Source organism: Gossypium hirsutum, chromosome A08 (genome assembly GCF_007990345.1).
Source record: "Gossypium hirsutum isolate 1008001.06 chromosome A08, Gossypium_hirsutum_v2.1, whole genome shotgun sequence".
In the NCBI taxonomy this organism is placed as follows: Eukaryota; Viridiplantae; Streptophyta; class Magnoliopsida; order Malvales; family Malvaceae; genus Gossypium; species Gossypium hirsutum.
The window spans coordinates 1,560,269-1,578,878 of NC_053431.1; the positions used below are offsets into that span (position 1 = coordinate 1,560,269).

Here is an 18,610-nt window from a genome sequence, read left to right on the forward strand (position 1 = left end):
AATTGGTTAGTGTTATATTTTTTAAATAAAGAAGGTACCCATTTAGTAACAATGTAATTAAAAACGTTTCAATTAACTTGAATTTAACAAAAATAATTTTTTTAAGATTAACAATTTAACTTAAATTTTAAAATCTAAAAATGCCAATTCAAAATTTAAAAGGTTCAAGTTAATGCTCAAATGCAAATTATTTTTTTATCTAAATCATTCGATTTTAAGGATTGAGCTTTTCTTTGTCAAAGTGTTGAATAGATCGAGTCATTTTAAGTTTAAATCGCTTATAAGTTTAATAAATTTCAAAACACCTGTTTGGCTGTTGAAAGGTTGAGTTGCCATACTATTGACCCTAATAACATGTTCATAACAAATCCCTTTTTCTTCTTATTGTGCTTTGATTGCTGTTTATTAAAATAAGTCGATTTTTATATGGGAAATGAAATGAAACTACCGAATTCTATGCAATTTCATCCATTTGTTTACTTGACCATATTAGAAATGGATATTTAAATCCATTCGTATAGTCAATTTAATCCTTGTACTACTAAAAAATTTAAATAAAGTTAAATTTTAACAAAATTTATTATTTAAAAGAAAACTTGAAAGTTACTTTTTTTTCCCATTTTGCAATTCAATTTTAAATTAAATATTTGTTTTACATGACCATAAAAAATGTTAAAATATTAATTTTGTTAAACAATAAATCACATTTTTAAAAAAATAAATTTAACTCCGTTAAAATTTGATCTTATTTGATTCTTTTTTATAAATAAAGGGATTACATCAATATTTTCTACATCAAACCCAGTTTCTACATCGAACCCAGTTCCAACCGGTTTGATTAAAATATCATTAATTTTATATAAATAAAAAATCCAACCAATTTTTTTAGCCAATTCAACCGATTTGTACTAGTTCTCGATTTAACTGGTTCAAAGCTCTTCTCCCAATCGGTACCCAACCAGTTCCTGATCCACCCAATCCAGTTCAAATATCTTTGTATTACATTGATCCATGTAATAAGCTTAAAAAGGACTACTTTGAATTAGTGCCTATAAAATTTGACCAATGCCGCTAGAGCAGGATTCATTTCAAAATCATGCATCAAGAAGATTTATCAAGATATCCAATGACAATGCCGACACATGTTTAGAGCAATGATTAAAGCTCTCATCAATAATTTAGATGACACGAGTTCAAATTATGTCATCCTTTGTCCCCCTTTTTCAATGACAACATTATATCTTACAAGTCATTCATGTATTTGTGACGAATTCGCTTTATTATTATTGTGTTTTATTTATTTGTTCATATCGTTCAATCGTGTCCAAAATTGTCAAATCTAAATAATATAGAAATTAATTATCCAAGAAAGATGGACTTAAGACTAGAATTTATAATATTATTATCATTTTGGTCATTAATGGACTGAAGAAAGCAGTTAAAAGTTTATTTAGGATTGCCAAATGCAAAGTGAAGCCTCTTAGCAAACCTGTCATTGAAAGCATATTCAAGACGCAGAAGTCCTAAAGGCGAGTTCAGTCGGATACCAATCCCGTATCCGTATCCACTCCCGCGCTTATTCCTCGCAGCGGCTGGATTCCCTACAAAAACCGACCTCAACCAACATCTGTTAGTTTACACAAGGAATTTCATTAAAAAAAAAAACCAATCCATTATATAATTGAATTCATTTTAAAAGACAATAACTTAGATCCAAAAAGACCCGAACTTGATCCGAATTTTCTTCGGCCACCAGATTGTCACCTAGAGGTGTTTGTATCATACCATTTCTAATTGTTTTTTCTACCAAAAAAAAAAAAAACTTACCTGGCACATTGGGGCCTGACCATAGATCATGTCCATAATCAGCAAAAATAACTCCTTCCACAGGCCCTAGCTGCACAACAGCAATCGATAAAAGAATAAAAATTAAGCTATTATGTAGAAATCTCTCGAGCTATGTTACTTGGACTACAATGTGAGTGTCGAATATGAAAATGCGTCCAACAAAGGAATTTGATACTTCAAGGAAAATAGAGTCATAACAACATAGCTCATAAAGCTCAAAATCATGTAGAATCAAGGTGAAAGGTCTCAAACAAAGGCAAGTCGAAGGAATACAAAATCCGGACCTAAATATTCAAGCAAAAATAAGAGGCAGAATTGTTAAACACCTACCATTTTTAAAGAAACTTCACTGGAGCCAACTACGTAAGATTGACCAGAGCCTACAGCACCTTCTTTATAACCTCTCACGCTGTTCGTTCCCCCAATAGCAAAGGCTTCATGAGGAGGAAAATTACCCACTACATGTCCACCCGACAATCTAGCAAGCAAAAACAGCACAAATCAGCAAACTATAAAAATCTCTCTCCCTTCTCTATCTGAATTCCGTATAGGGGAGATATATTGAAGTTCACAGTCAAACCAACCAACCATTGAAAACTTAAAAGTTTAGAAAGCAAATTAAAAGATATAGAAATGTCAAGTAATGATTATCCTCACAAATATACACAACAGAAGTGATCACATTTCACACCGTGTACAAAGAAGTACATTGTATACAGTAAACATAATACCTTAGAAGAAGACGAGCAGGACCAAGTTTAACACTTTTACTCACACGAGCATTCACTCTGTTGAAGTACAGCCAATCAGGAATGACAGGAAGTCCTTGTTCCATGTTAATTATAAACTGCAAAGGTAACAGAAATGAGGCCCATCCATATTATAAGTGATGGAAAACCACAGGGTACAGATGCTAACCATCGAGGATCCTTTGTTACCAGAACCAGGATAGACACACTCAACTTTGGCCAGTAACATATCGTCATATAGCTTACCACTACATTAAGAAAAGGGGATTTCATAGAAGATTAGCAGCAAATGAAACCATAAAAGTAATAACAAAAGCAAATTTAAGAGACACATACCTTGCCGTGAGTGGGCTGCCATAGAAGTCTTTAATAAGTGGATTTTTTTTTTCATCATGAGCACCTGCGCGCTAAAATATTAAAAACAAATCATATAACTGAGACATAAGCCTAATCCTCCCAAAAATGAATATCAAATTCAGATTCAGAATGAAAACTAAATTTAAGGCATTACTTTTCACAAAGTTAGTTTTGAAGAAAACTGAGAACAGGATGCCTAGCTGACAAGGAAAAAAAACCCCTATCAAATCAAGTAGCACGCTCTACCTGAAAAAAGAGCCCAGCTGTTCCACTCCATTTTGGCCTGAGTGGCCGACTAAACTCGACACCGGCTGTTACACGGCCAATGCTGAGACTGCTATTATCATGTTGGTTGCCATGAACAAGTGTGCCAGAGCTTCTTGAATTCTAACATAACCAAAATAGCTCAGATAATAACCTATCTTTCAATCATGCAAAGCGTAAATTCAAAGCCCACCTGAACAGTTATAGTTCTAGATGTCTGCTTGTCATTTCCTTCAATCCAGGGGTCTGTGTAGTTAATGCGGAATGTAGAGTCAATTTGGCCCCTCTCTAAGGAAACATTAAGCTTTTGGTTTTTTCCAAACAAATTTCTCTCGGAGTATGCAAAACTGCAAATAGGAAATAATAAAGTATGAGAGAAGATAAACAACATATCACATGCCTCAACATATATATAGCAGAATATAATTCCTCTCTTTTTTATCTCAGTAACAATTGGGGGAACCGAGAAAAGCAGAAAGTTCATAGTGACAAAACAAGACCATACGTGCACAGTAGCATATAAGAAAGCTCGCACCATAGAAACAGGAATAAAATAAGGAACCAAGATGATGGAGAAAATTTAAAAAGACCTCTTCAGTCCCTGTCAAATTCGAAATTGAGCAAATTGATCCCTCTCAAAAAAATTGAAGCAATTTAATCCTAGTCTTAGTTGCTCACTTTCGAAATTTACAGGAATTAAATTGCTTTGATTTTTTCGAGAGGGACCAATTTACTCAATTTCAAAATTGATAGGAGCTGGAGAGGTCTTTTTATTTGGAAAAAAATAAATGGAAAGAAAAAGCAGTGAATAAATACATCACTGTAAATATGATTTTCTCCTTCAGTACTGGTGTACCCTGGCTCTGAAACATGCAACCCCACAAAAGCAACTTCTATTATATCAACTACTATGCAAATAATGGGTTGATAAGGACCACTAAGAAATAAGAAACCCTTGTCCACAAGACTGACAACCAAAGGAATAGACCAAAGTTCTGATATGAGTAAAGGAATAAATTAACCAATGTGAACTACATTCCATTCAATAATTGAACTTGCTCCTTGAAGCATGGCAAGACATTCACAGAGATCAAACATATAATCATTTGCACTAATCACGTTATCACAATGAACCCCAGATGAAGTAAGATGAATGGAAAAACTAATCAGGCAGAAAAGCAGCTTGCAATATTACCTTCCAAAGAGTCCTGATAAGAGGTCACTTGTAATCCTACAAAATTAAAAATTACTTCAATAAATGTTCATTTAGATATACTATAGTATAATAAGCATTAAGTCTGGTAACTAAATTAGGTGAGGTTAGAAGCTAGGACATGTAGTATTGCAATTCAACTAGTCTTACCCACTAGATATTCCAGCACCAGCAGAAAAACGACCACTTGGACGCTCAACAACATTCATTATCAAATCAACCTTACCAGCATCTACAATGTTGCACAATCCAAACAATAATCAACAAGTAAATACATAGAAAAACACTCAAAATATTAACACGAAAGCACCATAATAATATGACCAAGCAAGTTCAGGGTAATGCCCTAGGACCAAACCCTAAGCACAATTATTGCATAATATTTATGGTTAATGTTAGTCAATAATAATATTCCACAATATAATTCCAAAGACATTCTTGTTATAGCATAACTATGTGTTTGCAAATTCAGCTTTAAGTCAGGTAAGGTCCTCAGCATGAAACGAAGACTAAAAACTAAGGAGATTGCACATCAAATACATTTTCCAGGAATTAGCTTAAACATTTTGTCAGCCAGTTCAGCATGTCTCAGAATACTATATCCAGTATTTGCATGCATGTGTCTTTAAAAGATATATTTCCTCACCTCCAGCTGATTGAGGAAGGATACTGACATCCATGAGACTCATAGCTGATATAGCATCCACATCTCTTTTTCCTTGAAGCCTACTATACACCTGTAGGATGATAATTTAAATGAAGCAATCCAAGTTAGTTGGGACAAATGGCAATTTCCATGGGGGCAAAAGTACAAGGAGGCCCTTACACTAGGAGCCAAATTGCATTTTGCCCCCCTACTAAAAAGATGAGCAAATTAGTCCCTGTACGTTAGATCAAAAGAGCAAACTGGTCTTTCTATTAAAAATTCTGTCCATTTCTACTGTTAAAAATTGGTCTTTGCATGTCAGCATGAGGTATATGTGATACATCACGTGTAAGTGTCTGCTTATTCTGTCAGCTACACCAGTTTTTAACAGTAAAAATAGATAAAAATTTTAATTAAAAGGGTCAGATTACTCTTTAATCTAACATGCAGGGATTAATTTCCCATTTTTTGAGTAAAGGGGGCAAAATGTAAGCTAGCTTCTAGTACAGGGGCCTCTATGATACTTTTACCTTCCATGGGCATACTCTTGGATTAGAATAGATAACTCTTTAAGACTTTTCATCAATTACATGCTCATTTATGTACGAAAAGCTAGATCTAGGGTCACACCTGCCCCTTCTTGGTTGTGAGTTGGCTAAGTATTGTTGCAGGCTTTGTCTTCCCCTTAGTTGGTTCACCACTGAGACAACATCAAAACATTTCTGGTCATACAGTACATCCTATTTAAGTAAATGCACACCCAGGTGCAGGTAAAGCAAACTGAAGGGAGGTTCTTACGTTTTTCGATCAAGGAAACGTACGGAAATATCATTGACCTCTGATTCTGCAACTTTTAACCTAACGATACCCCCAGAAAAGATATCAACTCCAGAAACCTATAAGGTCAAAGAACAGTTTGTTGAACATGATTATATTTAAAGATCAACGAAGAGAACATTAGCATCTCCAGTTAAAAAAGGCAAAGCACTAACCAAACCAAAAATACCACGGTCCATATACCATCCATTGATAGAACTAATTACTTGACCTAAGCGCTTGAGATTTACCACTTTTCCTGCACAACTTGACACCATAAGCGAAAATAATGAAGGCGTAGCATGACCAAAATTAGAAAGCAGTTCATTAATCAGATAATCTAAAATGTATATACATCCATACTTAAGAATGCAAAAAGAAAACCTACCATGTCCATCACGAAAAGCATTCTCAAGAAACTTTGATGGCAAAACATTAGCTCCTTCACAGACCAATCCACGTAACTCTTGGTTTGGTTCAACCTTATGCCACAAGAACCCAATTTCAATTAAATCAGTTATATATACACATAAGATATACGCTTATATTGCTCAAAACAGAAACAATATGACAATGAAAATAAACTATGACACATGTGGAAAACCAACCAAAACCAGCATTGCTCCTTTTACTCACTCCACATGGTATCTCATTGCATGAAGTTTTCCTAGCAACACTCTATGAAGTAACCATGTGCTCTGCTTTCCTGGAGGCAGTTGCCAACAAAGGCAGAAAGAAGGAGGCACAATGCAGCCAATTCACCTCTTGAGTGCCAAAGAGATCAACCACCCCAAGCCCCCAACTCTACACTGATCATATTGAGCTAAGTGTATAGGTCTATGTACAAGTATGAAGAAATAGCATTTGCAGCCGCTGTTCTGCAGTAGCAACAGCCTCAGTGTCTTCAATAGGCTGCTTATTGAGAATTTGAATCACACTTAGTGCCAGGGGCGAAGCTAGAGGCGGCAGGCAGTGGCCCTGGCCCCAAAAATGAAAAATTCTCTTTAGTCCTCTGAGTATTTTGTAGTGTTTAAAGTTAATTTAATGATAAAATTACATTTTGGCCCCTCCTAAAATTTAAAATTCAATTATGCTCTCCCTTAAAAAAATCTGACTTCGCCCCTTGCTTAGTACCATGTAAAAGCCACACAACGTAGCAGTCTGCTACATGTAACATTTTCAACTTCAAGAAAAAAATACATTCAAAAACTCTAATTATGAAGAAATAGCTTTGGATAACATACTTGAAACACCAATCTAATACCGTCCCGCGAGTCAACAGCCACAGGCATACACGACGAGAAATAGCCGCTATCAATGATCCGGTCCACATCTTCTTGTACCTCCCAGGCCGTCAATGCTGAGTTAGCTCCGCAAGCTTTCAACGCGTTAAGAGCTTCCATTTCGAGGTCTTTCCTCTCCAATTCCTCTCCATCTTTGTTCCTAACCAGAACCTCACCAACTAGGACTCTCTCCTCGCCGAACGGACCTGCCGTTGCCAAATGTCCATCCTGAGTCGACTCTGTCGAGTCCGGTTGAGTCAACGACAAGAAAGCGGAATACAGTAGAGGCGATCTACCAATGCTTTGTTTTTCAGCTGCGAGAGACACCGATGCAAAGCATAACAAGGGAGATCTTCTGGTACTCGAGCGAACTCCTAACTCGGACTGAGCTGACACATTGAACTGAGTCGAGTGATGTTTTACATTGTTGAAGCGATTCCTGAGCGAGTCAATGAGTTGAAACGCCAAGTGACGAGTTCCGGTGAGCTGAAAAGCTGGAGTTTGTGAGAGAGGGATTTTGAGAGGAGAAGAGGTGAAGGAAACGCCGTCGTTTTCATGCATTGCTGATGAAAAACAACCGGAGATTGTGAAATGAGATCGAGATTCAATTTGATTGCAATAAATACCGTGAAAACATTAAAAAAGAACTGATCGGGAAATAATTTTTGGGTTCGAAAACTACGAGGGACATCACCAAAATTTTTTTTTTTTAATTATTACAAATATGGTTTTTAGTTTTTTAGTCCTTCAAAATCTCGATAATTACATTGTGTCCGTCTAATTTCAAAATCAAGTCAATTTGGATAGTAATCATGGGGCAAAACTCTTTTCAGCACTTTTTTTCAAAATCGAACCAAACTGGTTGAATTTGGTACCAATCCAAAATAAAGGGTCAGCCTGACTGGGTTAGTTGGACCGATTCATCAAATTGGTCGATTGAACCAATAGTTAAATCGATTAAACTATTTTTTTAATAATTTATTTAATTGAACCAGACGAAGGATTTAACCAAGATGATCTAATATTATTTTTGAAGGTGAATATACATGAGAGATCCCTCTATTATAGGAACTTGATCAAATTAGTCCCCCACAATTAAATGGATCAATTTAGCCCCTATACAATTAAAAAAAATCAAATAAAGTCAAATTAGAATAGAATTAACATTTATGCATCATTTGGTTACTAGTGTAATAACATGATTGAAAAAAATTTATTTATTACATATGTATTATAATAGTTAAATATAAAATAAAGAATGATTAGTATAATTTTAAACTTGAATGAAACTAAAAAGATAAATAAAAACTCTTGTAAAAACAAAATTTGTTCAAATTATGGGTAAAATATTACTAATTAAATTAATTTATTGCTAGCTTATATATTAACATAAGTAAAAAAAAACCAAAGCATATATTTAGCAAAATTAATATTTTTAAAGTGTATATTTTTACAAATGAATTTTAATTTTAATATAATTTGGACTCATTTAATTTTTTTAATAATATGTGGACTAAATTAATCTATTTAATTATCCAATCCCTCTAAGAGAACAACCACCCAAATGCTTTAATCCATTTGAAGTCTAATTATATTTTAATTGTCATTTGGAGTGCATATACTATTGAAAAGGACTTAAGTTTCTATTGTCTTTTCCCACGTTCCTCGGAGGGTAATATGTGATACATTGTCCTGAGGTCCAGGGTAATATGTGATACATTGTCTTGGGGGGACCTCTCTAGCATCCTTGTGTGCGCTGCTCACGATGGACCGTGATATATTGTCCGGGTTAAAACTTTACTGGTGACTGTAATGCGATGAAATCTTTTATCTCATAACTACAGCAATTAATTTCACCGTCACTATTGTTTCCAATACAAAAGGGGTAAGAGTCTTAGTGAGTTTAGACTCACAGACGCTTCCCCTCTATTTATGAACCTATAGGTAGCAGAGGTACTGAGCGTCTGACAACATAATAGATAAACAATATCTTTACAAACATACAATCAGTGTAAAGAAAAAATTACACAAGCAAGAGTTTATGCGGATCAATTTAGCCCTTCTACTATTAAATAGATGAATTTAGTCCTTGTATTATTTAAAAAGAATCAAATAAGAGTATAAAACCAAATTGGAATAGAGTTAATATTTTAGTTTAGTTGGAATAAACTGAGTTCCAAATTTTGTGAACTGAAAACCCAATTCAATCTAAATGTGTGTGCTTGTGTGTACATATACACATAAAAACTAAAAATCCATAGCACAAAAATGATAATTTGATCATTAAACAGGAGGTTCTTGGTAAAGCTAAAAACCAAAAAAAAAAAAAAAACCTATAATACTGAATCATCTCTATTGAGATGTACGTTTTTTTTTAACTCAGCTTGTGTTGGATAAATTACTAAAGTTTACCAACTAGCCAGTTGTTTCTGGATTTTAGAATTATTAGAAGATTTACCGCCTTTGTCTTTGTAGGAATTTCTAGATGTGCTATTCTTATGATGCCCTTTGCGTGCTGCTGCCATTGCTCGTCGTCTCTGCTTCGCCAAACTCTTCACAAGTTCGGTGTCGTCATTTTCGTCACCCTGCAACATGAAAACTAGCTTTAGCAATCTGCTTCTCTATCAACAACCTTATCATAATCTTATGCAAGAAAGCCATTCGAGACTAAAAGCCAAAAAACCAAACCAACAAAGATGCAGCTTATATATTCAAGAAAATATAGATAAGAACATAGTTGGAGCAAAGACAAATACATATACATATACCTCATTGCTGCTCAAGTTTTGACTTTCAGGATCACCACTCTGGCCTACTTCAGGGCTTTGGAGGATTTCAACTACTTGACCTTCCTCGTTACATCTTGAAGTTGACTCTTCCTGAATCATTTTTTGAATAATCAGTATCCACATTCGCATAACTCAGATTCATGTTCATAATCCAAAAATACAGGAATAACACACCTGATCTAAGTGCAATGAATCAAAGCCCTTTATATTTGTTTGACATAACTCAGAATCATGTTCATCATCAGAGACATCATCCTCTTCAACATCACCTTCAATGAACTGCAGAAAAGTAGCATTGGCTGCAATCATTATGTATGGTATGACATCCTATGAAAGTCTGAAAGACTGAAAATTTAAACATGGCATGCTTATAAAATAATTAACCAATACATAAAAAAAGAACACCCAAAATGGTAAAAATTAAAGTAATGCTTCACCATACGTACTTTCTGAATGTCATCCTCATCTTTTCTCGTAAATCCACTGGCAGCAAGCTCCTTGTCAAGAAAACCAGCAGTTTTGGTTATTGAAGAAAAGGAAGGTCTGCTACTTTCATCATCATCAATATCATCAGAGCATTCTTCGAAGGACAAGTTGAACCTAGAAAAAGCATTGGAATGATATAAAACGCAGAAGTTGTTGTGTTTAAATACAAGAGGAGGATATTTACCATGGCCAAAATAACTACGACCTTTGGAATTTAACAATGCCAACAGGTTATACATAATCATCATATCATTATCATATAAAATGTAATATTAAATTAGAAAAGAAATCGCTGACCTCTTGCCAAAAAACTTAAAAATGCATTCTATATCACGATCAAAGTACCTGACAATAGAAACTTGGAAACATAAGTATATAACAACTAATTCACAATTAAAACGAGCACAAGAACTGGGAACAGCATACATCTGCGCATTACGGTGTGAAACAGATACCATTTGGGGAAAATCAATCATTGTCACCTTTTCATCATCATCAATCTACAGAGGAAATTTCAGAAAACATATTATTAAATTAATTAAAGGAAAACTGAACCAATTTAATGACATGATCTTACTAAAGTTGTAAGCGTGCCTCAAAGGATTACCATTATGTTAAACTCATTGAAGTCACAATGAATGAGACCATGTTCTGCCAGACGAACAACAAGGCCAATGATTGTTTCAAAAACTGTCTCTGGATTTTGCAACTGTTTCACCTGAACACTGCATTATGCAAAAGAAACTACTAATCCAAGACATCTAAGCCAAAAGACAGTTAAAGTGCCCAAATGTCTAAAGAGAGAAAGATAAGAAAAGGAAAAGGGGGGAAAGCAGAGAGTAGCCATCAACACATGATGAAGATAAACCTAGAGTTATCTGCAATTCTAACAGCGCAGAGAAAAAACATTTAAAACTGCAACACCAATTAACACTATCATAGTGTCATCGGTAAAATTGGTTTATTGAAACAACCAAGCATGCTCTCATCAATTCTTGTGAACTCATTTCATGAGAAATAGGACGAAAAGATTATAATTCCATTCACTTTTTCCAACTATCAATTTTGTTCATTCACTTCAAACTATAGATGCAAAAGCCACTTCACATGCATGCAACAGGATTAAAAGCAAACAAATGCAGAGGATTAAGGAGAAACCCTTACAGCGGATAACCTTGGATAAGTGACATAACAACACAATGTCTATTACAGTCCACAGCATTTGGTACGGGAAAACCATGCTCTTCCAAAGCCTGCATAAGCAAAGTGCATGCATGAGTCCCAACTTTGTTTGCTACAAGGAAGAAGCAAAGCAGGTAATGGCAAAAAAAAAAAAAACCTTCATAAACGCAAATTCCTTGAGTGCAGCTAACCGAGACAAATAGAGCCAGTTAAAACTACTACGATGTCTCAAGTAATCACGCTTAGATTTGACAGCCCTAAAGGACGTTCTACCAAGCCTATGCAACTTCATTGCCATCACAGTACCATCTTCATTGGAAACCTCAAAGATATCTTGAACAAGCAAAACGTCAGATAATTTCAATAACTGTCATGAAATATTAAAATACACAAACTGGTAGATTTTGATAGAAAGAGTTACCGGACTCTTTGCCAACCCCAATTTGACGACCAACAGCAGTAAAGACTCCGCGGTTGACCATGGTTTTAATGGCAAGGAAATCATAGCCAAGGTAAGTGAGACGAAAGCCATCATCTAAATTTAAGAGAGAAAAAAAGCTCTAAAAGTTATTCAAAAGCAAAATACATAATTGTTATGCTTGATTATTGCCTTTGCTACTTACTTTAAGCTACTTGAAAAGTTCAGATAAGGCAAAACTAAAACAATAATCTGATTAAAATGTAAACCAATTCCAACATGCTTATTCTTCAAAAAAGCATGCACTTCATTTTTCCAGAGATAAATAGAAAAATAACATTCAACCACGATCTTTAAACATAAGAAAGAAAAATGAATGAGGGTAAAAACGAACATTTGGAAGAATCATGGTGCACTAGCTTATGCTTGAGTAAGTTCTTCAAGACCTTATAAGTGCCTCCATGCCTGCAATTATCATTAATACATTTTATTATTTACAAATAAAAAAGGCATAATTAGTTATAAATCAATATAATATTATAATTACTTGAGGGAAGCAATACGACCGATGAGGTCTGAGGGCACGATTTCATGCTGAAAAAGAAAAATAAAAATAAGTAAAAATTAATGATGAAAATAAATTTCAAAAAGGAAATAAAAGCAAAAAATAAACTCACATTTCTCATGCCCATCTCGACAGCGGTTAGAACCCTAAAATCATCTTTGGAGAGATATCTCAAAACATCGACATCCAACTTCATCTTGTTCTTTCTTCTTGATGATTTATTCTACTTCTACTTCTGCTTCAAAACAAGAATTTCAGTTGAGCAAACGAAGCCAACAGTGAAGCGGCGTAATACAGACAAGACATTGAAAGAAGCAAAAGCCAAAAACCCAAAGTTTTGTTTTTTAAGTAGTGTTGGTTTGAGCCTGGAAGATTTCAATTAAACTTAAGGTTTGGATTATTTAGGTTCTAAGCAGATTCTAATAAGAGTTTTAATGTTTTTGCAAGCCTAGTAAAATTAGAAACCACACATTAACATAAGGAAAATTTTTCATATAAAAATTTAAAAACTCCATAAGTGCCATATAATTTTTCATATAGGGGAATGCATTTGGTTGGTTCAGTTTTTATATGGCAATAACCAAATAAACTAACTAATTATACAAACTGAAATAACCCAACCGATTTGAAGAGTGTAACCAAAATAACCAAACCGAATAAGACCGATTCGGTTTGGTTTATCAGTTTTTAATTGCAAGTGAGTCCAACTATAATGATGAAACAGTCAAACTCATACTAATGAGGTTACAATGCCTGGAACATCGGTGAAAAAGAATCAAAACTCAAACGAAAATTCACCATATGATTTAGGAAGACATTTAATTAAGCATAAAACATACTGAGAACCAATTCCATCAAAGATACTCCATTACTTCATCTATTTCTTACAAAAAGGTCTCCGTTTTGATTCATAAAAAAATAATAATAAAAAACTATTATCATTAACCCAAAGCCAGCACTACAGCAGAGAATCAATACTAGTCGACAACAAAGATCCTGATATATATACTGTTCACTTGCATGTTACCTTTGTGGTCAAGGCGTGAAAGACGATGATGGTGGAGCGGTGGAGGACGAATGAAGTACGATGGTAGCGGCCTGGTGGACGCCGGAAGGTGGTGAGTGTGACCGTGTGAGTGTGTCGGGCTGTCGGGCTGTCGGCACTGGGAATTTTGGGGTTTTGGGAGATTAGGGACTAGATTTAGACGTTTTGCTTGGTTTTTATTTTTTAGGCATTTTAGGGTTTTTTTTCTTTTTTATTAAATTAATTGTGTCTGTAATATAAGTTAATTTTAGGGCAAACTACCTAGTTAGTAACCTAACTTGTAGACACTTTCATTTTAGTCATCCAAAATGAAATCTTTGCAATTTGGTCATCTAAATTTTAGGGCACTTTCATTTTAGTCACTCAAGTATTAAGGCCCCGTTCTTCATTCCTTTTTTGATAGGTTTTTGCTCAAAAAAGTGATTTTTTCTTTAAAAGCAATAGAGAATAAACAGCAGTGTTGAAATTTTTTTAACTTAAATTAAGCACCTTTGCACAGATGAAAAAGGAGAATTTTTTTACTTTTCTCAGCCAAAAGTGCTTCTTGGCTGGTATTTTACTATTTTAACCTTGTTGTTTTTTCGAAACCTTAGAAGATTTTTTCCCCTTTTCTTGTTTGAACTTTACTTTTCTTTTCTGGTTTCTTCCTCTTCTCCACCACCGGTGAGTTTTATCTTTTCCTTCTCATCTTATTCTCTTTGATTTTATGAAATAATTATGAAATATAGTTTAATTTTTTCACTTTTTTTTTAGTTCGGTAACGTCGGCATCCTGTTTTTCTTCATATTCGAGCTTCTCAATAATTATGAAATAATTAATATTAATTACTTAGAAATATTTAAAATTAATATTATATATTAAAATATTAACAATAAGTTATAATAAATTATTTTTTATATTTTGCTAAAATATCATAATATTAACTAATTTGAACATTATTTAAATACATATTAGTTATTTTATAATATCGTGTCTAAAATGGACATTTTACTTCTCAAAAGCACTTTTTGACAGTAATACTTAAATTTTTCAAAAGCACTTCTCAAAAACATTGCCAAATTGGCCCTAAATCTCTTACAGCAATTAGTTGTTCACCTCACATTATGTTTATACTTTCATTTTGGTCTCCCAACTTTTAGATTGCTTTCATTTTAGTCACCCAAAAAATATTTTTTTAAGTATTGATTGGAATAAAAAAAGCTGTAGAAACTAAAATAATACACAAAAATTGTCAATTTGTACTTATTTATCCCATTGCCAAAAATTCTTTTTATTTAATGTCGAATTTTTAAATTTCAAAACATCAAAATAAATTGAATAATTTGTTGAAATTTTTTAATCCATTGATAACATCAATCGATTTGTTACTGTAATATTAAAATTAATTAATTTAATTTCCTTTTAAATTTTAAATTTTAAATTTTCATTTTATATTTCCAGATTACCCTTAATGAAATCAACTCGAATAACTCATATTTAATAATTGCCTACAAAACTTGAATTGTAATGACCCAAAATCCACAGGCACCGGAAAAGTGAGTTATAGGGCATCGGTCTTAGTGAAATAAGTTCGAAAGTAATTATTACAAATATTTATAAGCCTAGTGGTATGTTTAATTAGGATTTAATTAGGTGAAAGTAGCTTAATTTAGAATAATTAGCAAAAAGAACTAAATTGAAAAAGGGGTAAAAGTTTAATTCTAAAGTAATAGAAAATAAAAAGGATCAAATGGAAATTAAGCCATTTACATAAATTGAGGCTGCAAATGGAAGAAAAATCAAGATTTTTCTTGAATGTATGTATTATATATATTAAAATTATTATTATGGTTTTATAATTATTATGATTATTTAATGAATATTATATTTTAAATAAATTAAATAGTTGATAAATATATGGTAATAAAATATACATGTGTAAAAATTATATTGGTACACTTGTGTTTTAAATACTAAATTATTTATAATTTAAGTAAAAAGATATTTGTTAATTAAATAATTAAAATTTTAAATTATGAGATTTTTGTTTGAGAAACAAATTAAATAATGACAAATGTAATAAATTATTGGTACAAATGTAGAAGTAAATATGTGTATAATTGTAAAATATGTAAATGATGTTAAAATAGATATTTAAAATAAATATATTATAATATATGCTAATTAAATAAGTAAAGCAAATAAATATAAAAGAGAAATAAAGAAACAAAAGGGAATAGAAACAGAATTGAAAACGGGAAGCAGGGGAGAAAAAGGGAAAGAAAAAATAAAAGAGAAAACTAAGGATTTGAAGCTTGGAGTTAATTTGGTAAGTTAATTAAGTCCTTTTTAGTTAATCTTGATGTTTTAGAAGCTTTGAAACAAGATTTTGATGAAATTAAGTTGATAGTTCAAGAGTTCATATGTTTCCAAATATGGTTCATGTTGGACAAATTATGGAATTAGGGATTTAATTGAATGAATTCTAAGTTAGAATTGATTAAGGGATTAAATTGTAAACTAGGCTATAAGTTTTATGTTGTAGGGACTAAATCGAAAAAATTTAGAAATTAGAGAAATATGCAGGAAATTTTATAGTTAAATATAAGTTTAGACAAAATTTGAATAGAAAAAGAGAGTGAATTGGATTAAGAAAATAATTAAGTTTAGTTAGGATTAAATTGGGAATAAGGTAGGAATTGTTTAGAAATTTAATTATTTATTATAATTAATGCTGTAAATAATAATGTAAATTATTATTATTTTCGTAGCCAACAAAGAACCTGAAGCATCAGCACCAAAAGGAAAGGAGAAAGTCATTGAGGACTAAAACGGGAGAATTACAGTGTGTATTACTATAATTCGAATTTTAATTATTATTGATTGCTGATTTTTTAATTGTTATGTATGGTAAGTAAGACTTGAGGTAAGTATGTGAAATTGATATGAATATTGAGTGAAAATGAAAGTGATGCAAATTGAATCAAATTGAATTGAATAAGTGAATTATGGAATATGTGATTATTTAAAAAGTGTGTTGATTGAAAAATGAATGGTGATTTGAATTGTGAATTGAAAGTGATATGGAATTGGGAAAGTGAATTGAATACCCTATTAACTAGTCGGGCTGAGTTGGATATAGTTGGCATGCCATAGGATTAGAAGTGTTCAGGGATACTTCGACCTCGAGTCGATGAGACACTGGGTGTCACTATATTTCTTCGGATAGATTCGATGAGGTACAGGGTACCAACTTTACTTCGGCTATTCCGATGAGACACTGGGTGTCAACTATTGCTTCGAACTATCCGATGAGGCACTGAGTGTCATTTGGTGTGTTTGGTTGGATCCGTGTATCCGCCAAAGTCCGAGTTATGTTAATAGGGTGAAAAATTGAAATGTGAATTTAAGGCATTGAAAAAAAAAGAGAAATTGAATTATGAATATAAATTGGAATTGTGATAGAAAGAGAAAAGTATGAGCTAAATGTTCATAAGTGGTTTAAATTCAAGCTTGTGAAAAATACATTGATTGACGAATAATTAAATTGAATTGTTATTATGAAATGATGAAAATAAAAATAAAAAAAAGTATGAATTAGTATTTAAGAAATTAATTGTTATGTATTTTAATATTTATATTTTTATTATTGATGATATATTTTGAATTATGGTAATACCACTGAGTATATCCATACTCAGCGTACGGTTGTTTCCGTGCGCAGGTGAGTAGAAGTCAAGTGTCCCGGCTCAGCATCCATAACAATCCCGACTCCAACACAAATTTGGTGATGTATATTTTTCTTTTGGGTAAAGGTGGCATGTACATAGGTGTTGTTTAGTCACTTGAATATGTACATTACTTTGGGTAGTGAATGATGAATTATAAGATTTAGATAGTTAAATGAAATGGTAAGGAAAGTATATGATATTTTGATACATGAACATTAAGTTGTTAAATGAATGAAGTTTTTAATCAATTTTGAATGATGCTATGATTGTTATTAAATTAAAAATTATGTTAATGATATAAATATTAGTTATATGAATGTGAAACATTGGTGTTAGTTGTTTTGGTTTGAATTTGCAGGGGGTTTTAGGTAAAAATGAGCAGAAATGCTGCCAAATTTTTTATAAAAAAAAATTTCGGAATACTCGAACAAGTTCCATTTTACTTTTAATACGTGTTTGAACTTCGAGAGTCCAATATAGGGACTTAATTATTATATTATACTATGAAAGTTATATAAATTGTAAATTATTCGTAAGTTGTTTGATATATCCGGTAATGCCTCATTACCGAAAATTAAACTAATATAATAATATATATTTAGGGGGTTGGGTTGGGTATTTGGGCTGAGTTTTTATTATGAATTGGGTTGGGTTAAGTAAAATGATATTGGGTTGGGTATAAAACTATTTATTAATTTAAAAAAATCAAAATCAGTTTATTTGATTATTTCTGTTTGAGTTTCAAAAATCGAAAATTGAATTGGTTTAATTATTTAAATCGGTTTAGTTAATCGAATTAACTAAAAATTTTAGGTTTATTTGATTCAGTTGAATCGATTTAGGCAGGTTTATGTATTTGTAGAGTCGTTGGTGGATCATATTCATATACCTATGCTTAAATATGTATTAAATACGAATGTCACACACAGATATTCCGAAAAATAAAACAAAGAATCAGAACAACAAAAATTTGAAATTTGAAATTTAAAAAATAGAGAGATTAAATTCCTAGGAATACAAGTACGGAGACAAAATTCCTAATATTTGAAAAGTACAAGGACTATAGACATATTTTAACCTAAATAAAAATGAGCATGAAAGTCGAGGATCTTGCAACTTTCAAACAATGTTGTAGAAATTAGATCATAGGTGGAATTAGACCTACACATGGACCGACGACTATTCTAGGTCCAAAGGTCCGTCCAGAAAATGGTAAGGTTAGACAGGAATACAAAACTT

The 18,610-nt window shown here is 32.6% G+C and overlaps 2 protein-coding genes across 2 annotated transcripts; both read right to left on the reverse strand.

Annotated features, from left to right (window-relative positions):
• Window positions 1–1,321: 1,321 nt before the first annotated feature.
• Window positions 1,322–7,860, reverse strand: LOC121204849 (outer envelope protein 80, chloroplastic). The gene is made up of 16 exons (XM_041075542.1): window positions 7,138–7,860; window positions 6,282–6,375; window positions 6,070–6,152; window positions 5,876–5,973; window positions 5,708–5,777; window positions 5,078–5,168; window positions 4,582–4,663; window positions 4,414–4,449; window positions 3,412–3,565; window positions 3,201–3,341; window positions 2,934–3,004; window positions 2,767–2,845; window positions 2,580–2,695; window positions 2,179–2,326; window positions 1,828–1,897; window positions 1,322–1,601 (listed from the first exon to the last, which is right to left on the reverse strand). The coding sequence occupies exons 1-16, from the start codon at window positions 7,735–7,737 to the stop codon at window positions 1,447–1,449; spliced, it is 2,088 nt and encodes a 695-aa protein (XP_040931476.1). The 5' UTR covers window positions 7,738–7,860; the 3' UTR covers window positions 1,322–1,446.
• Window positions 7,861–9,434: 1,574 nt separating this feature from the next.
• Window positions 9,435–13,871, reverse strand: LOC121204850 (serine/threonine-protein kinase rio2). Its single transcript, XM_041075543.1, has 14 exons — window positions 13,644–13,871; window positions 12,729–12,851; window positions 12,599–12,645; window positions 12,446–12,516; window positions 12,055–12,168; window positions 11,791–11,966; window positions 11,616–11,704; window positions 11,059–11,176; window positions 10,878–10,951; window positions 10,749–10,796; window positions 10,412–10,565; window positions 10,140–10,244; window positions 9,945–10,055; window positions 9,435–9,761 (listed from the first exon to the last, which is right to left on the reverse strand). Exons 2-14 carry the CDS (start codon window positions 12,810–12,812, stop codon window positions 9,585–9,587), a joined length of 1,368 nt encoding a protein of 455 aa, XP_040931477.1. The 5' UTR covers window positions 12,813–12,851; window positions 13,644–13,871; the 3' UTR covers window positions 9,435–9,584.
• Between the last annotated feature and the right edge of the window lie 4,739 nt (window positions 13,872–18,610).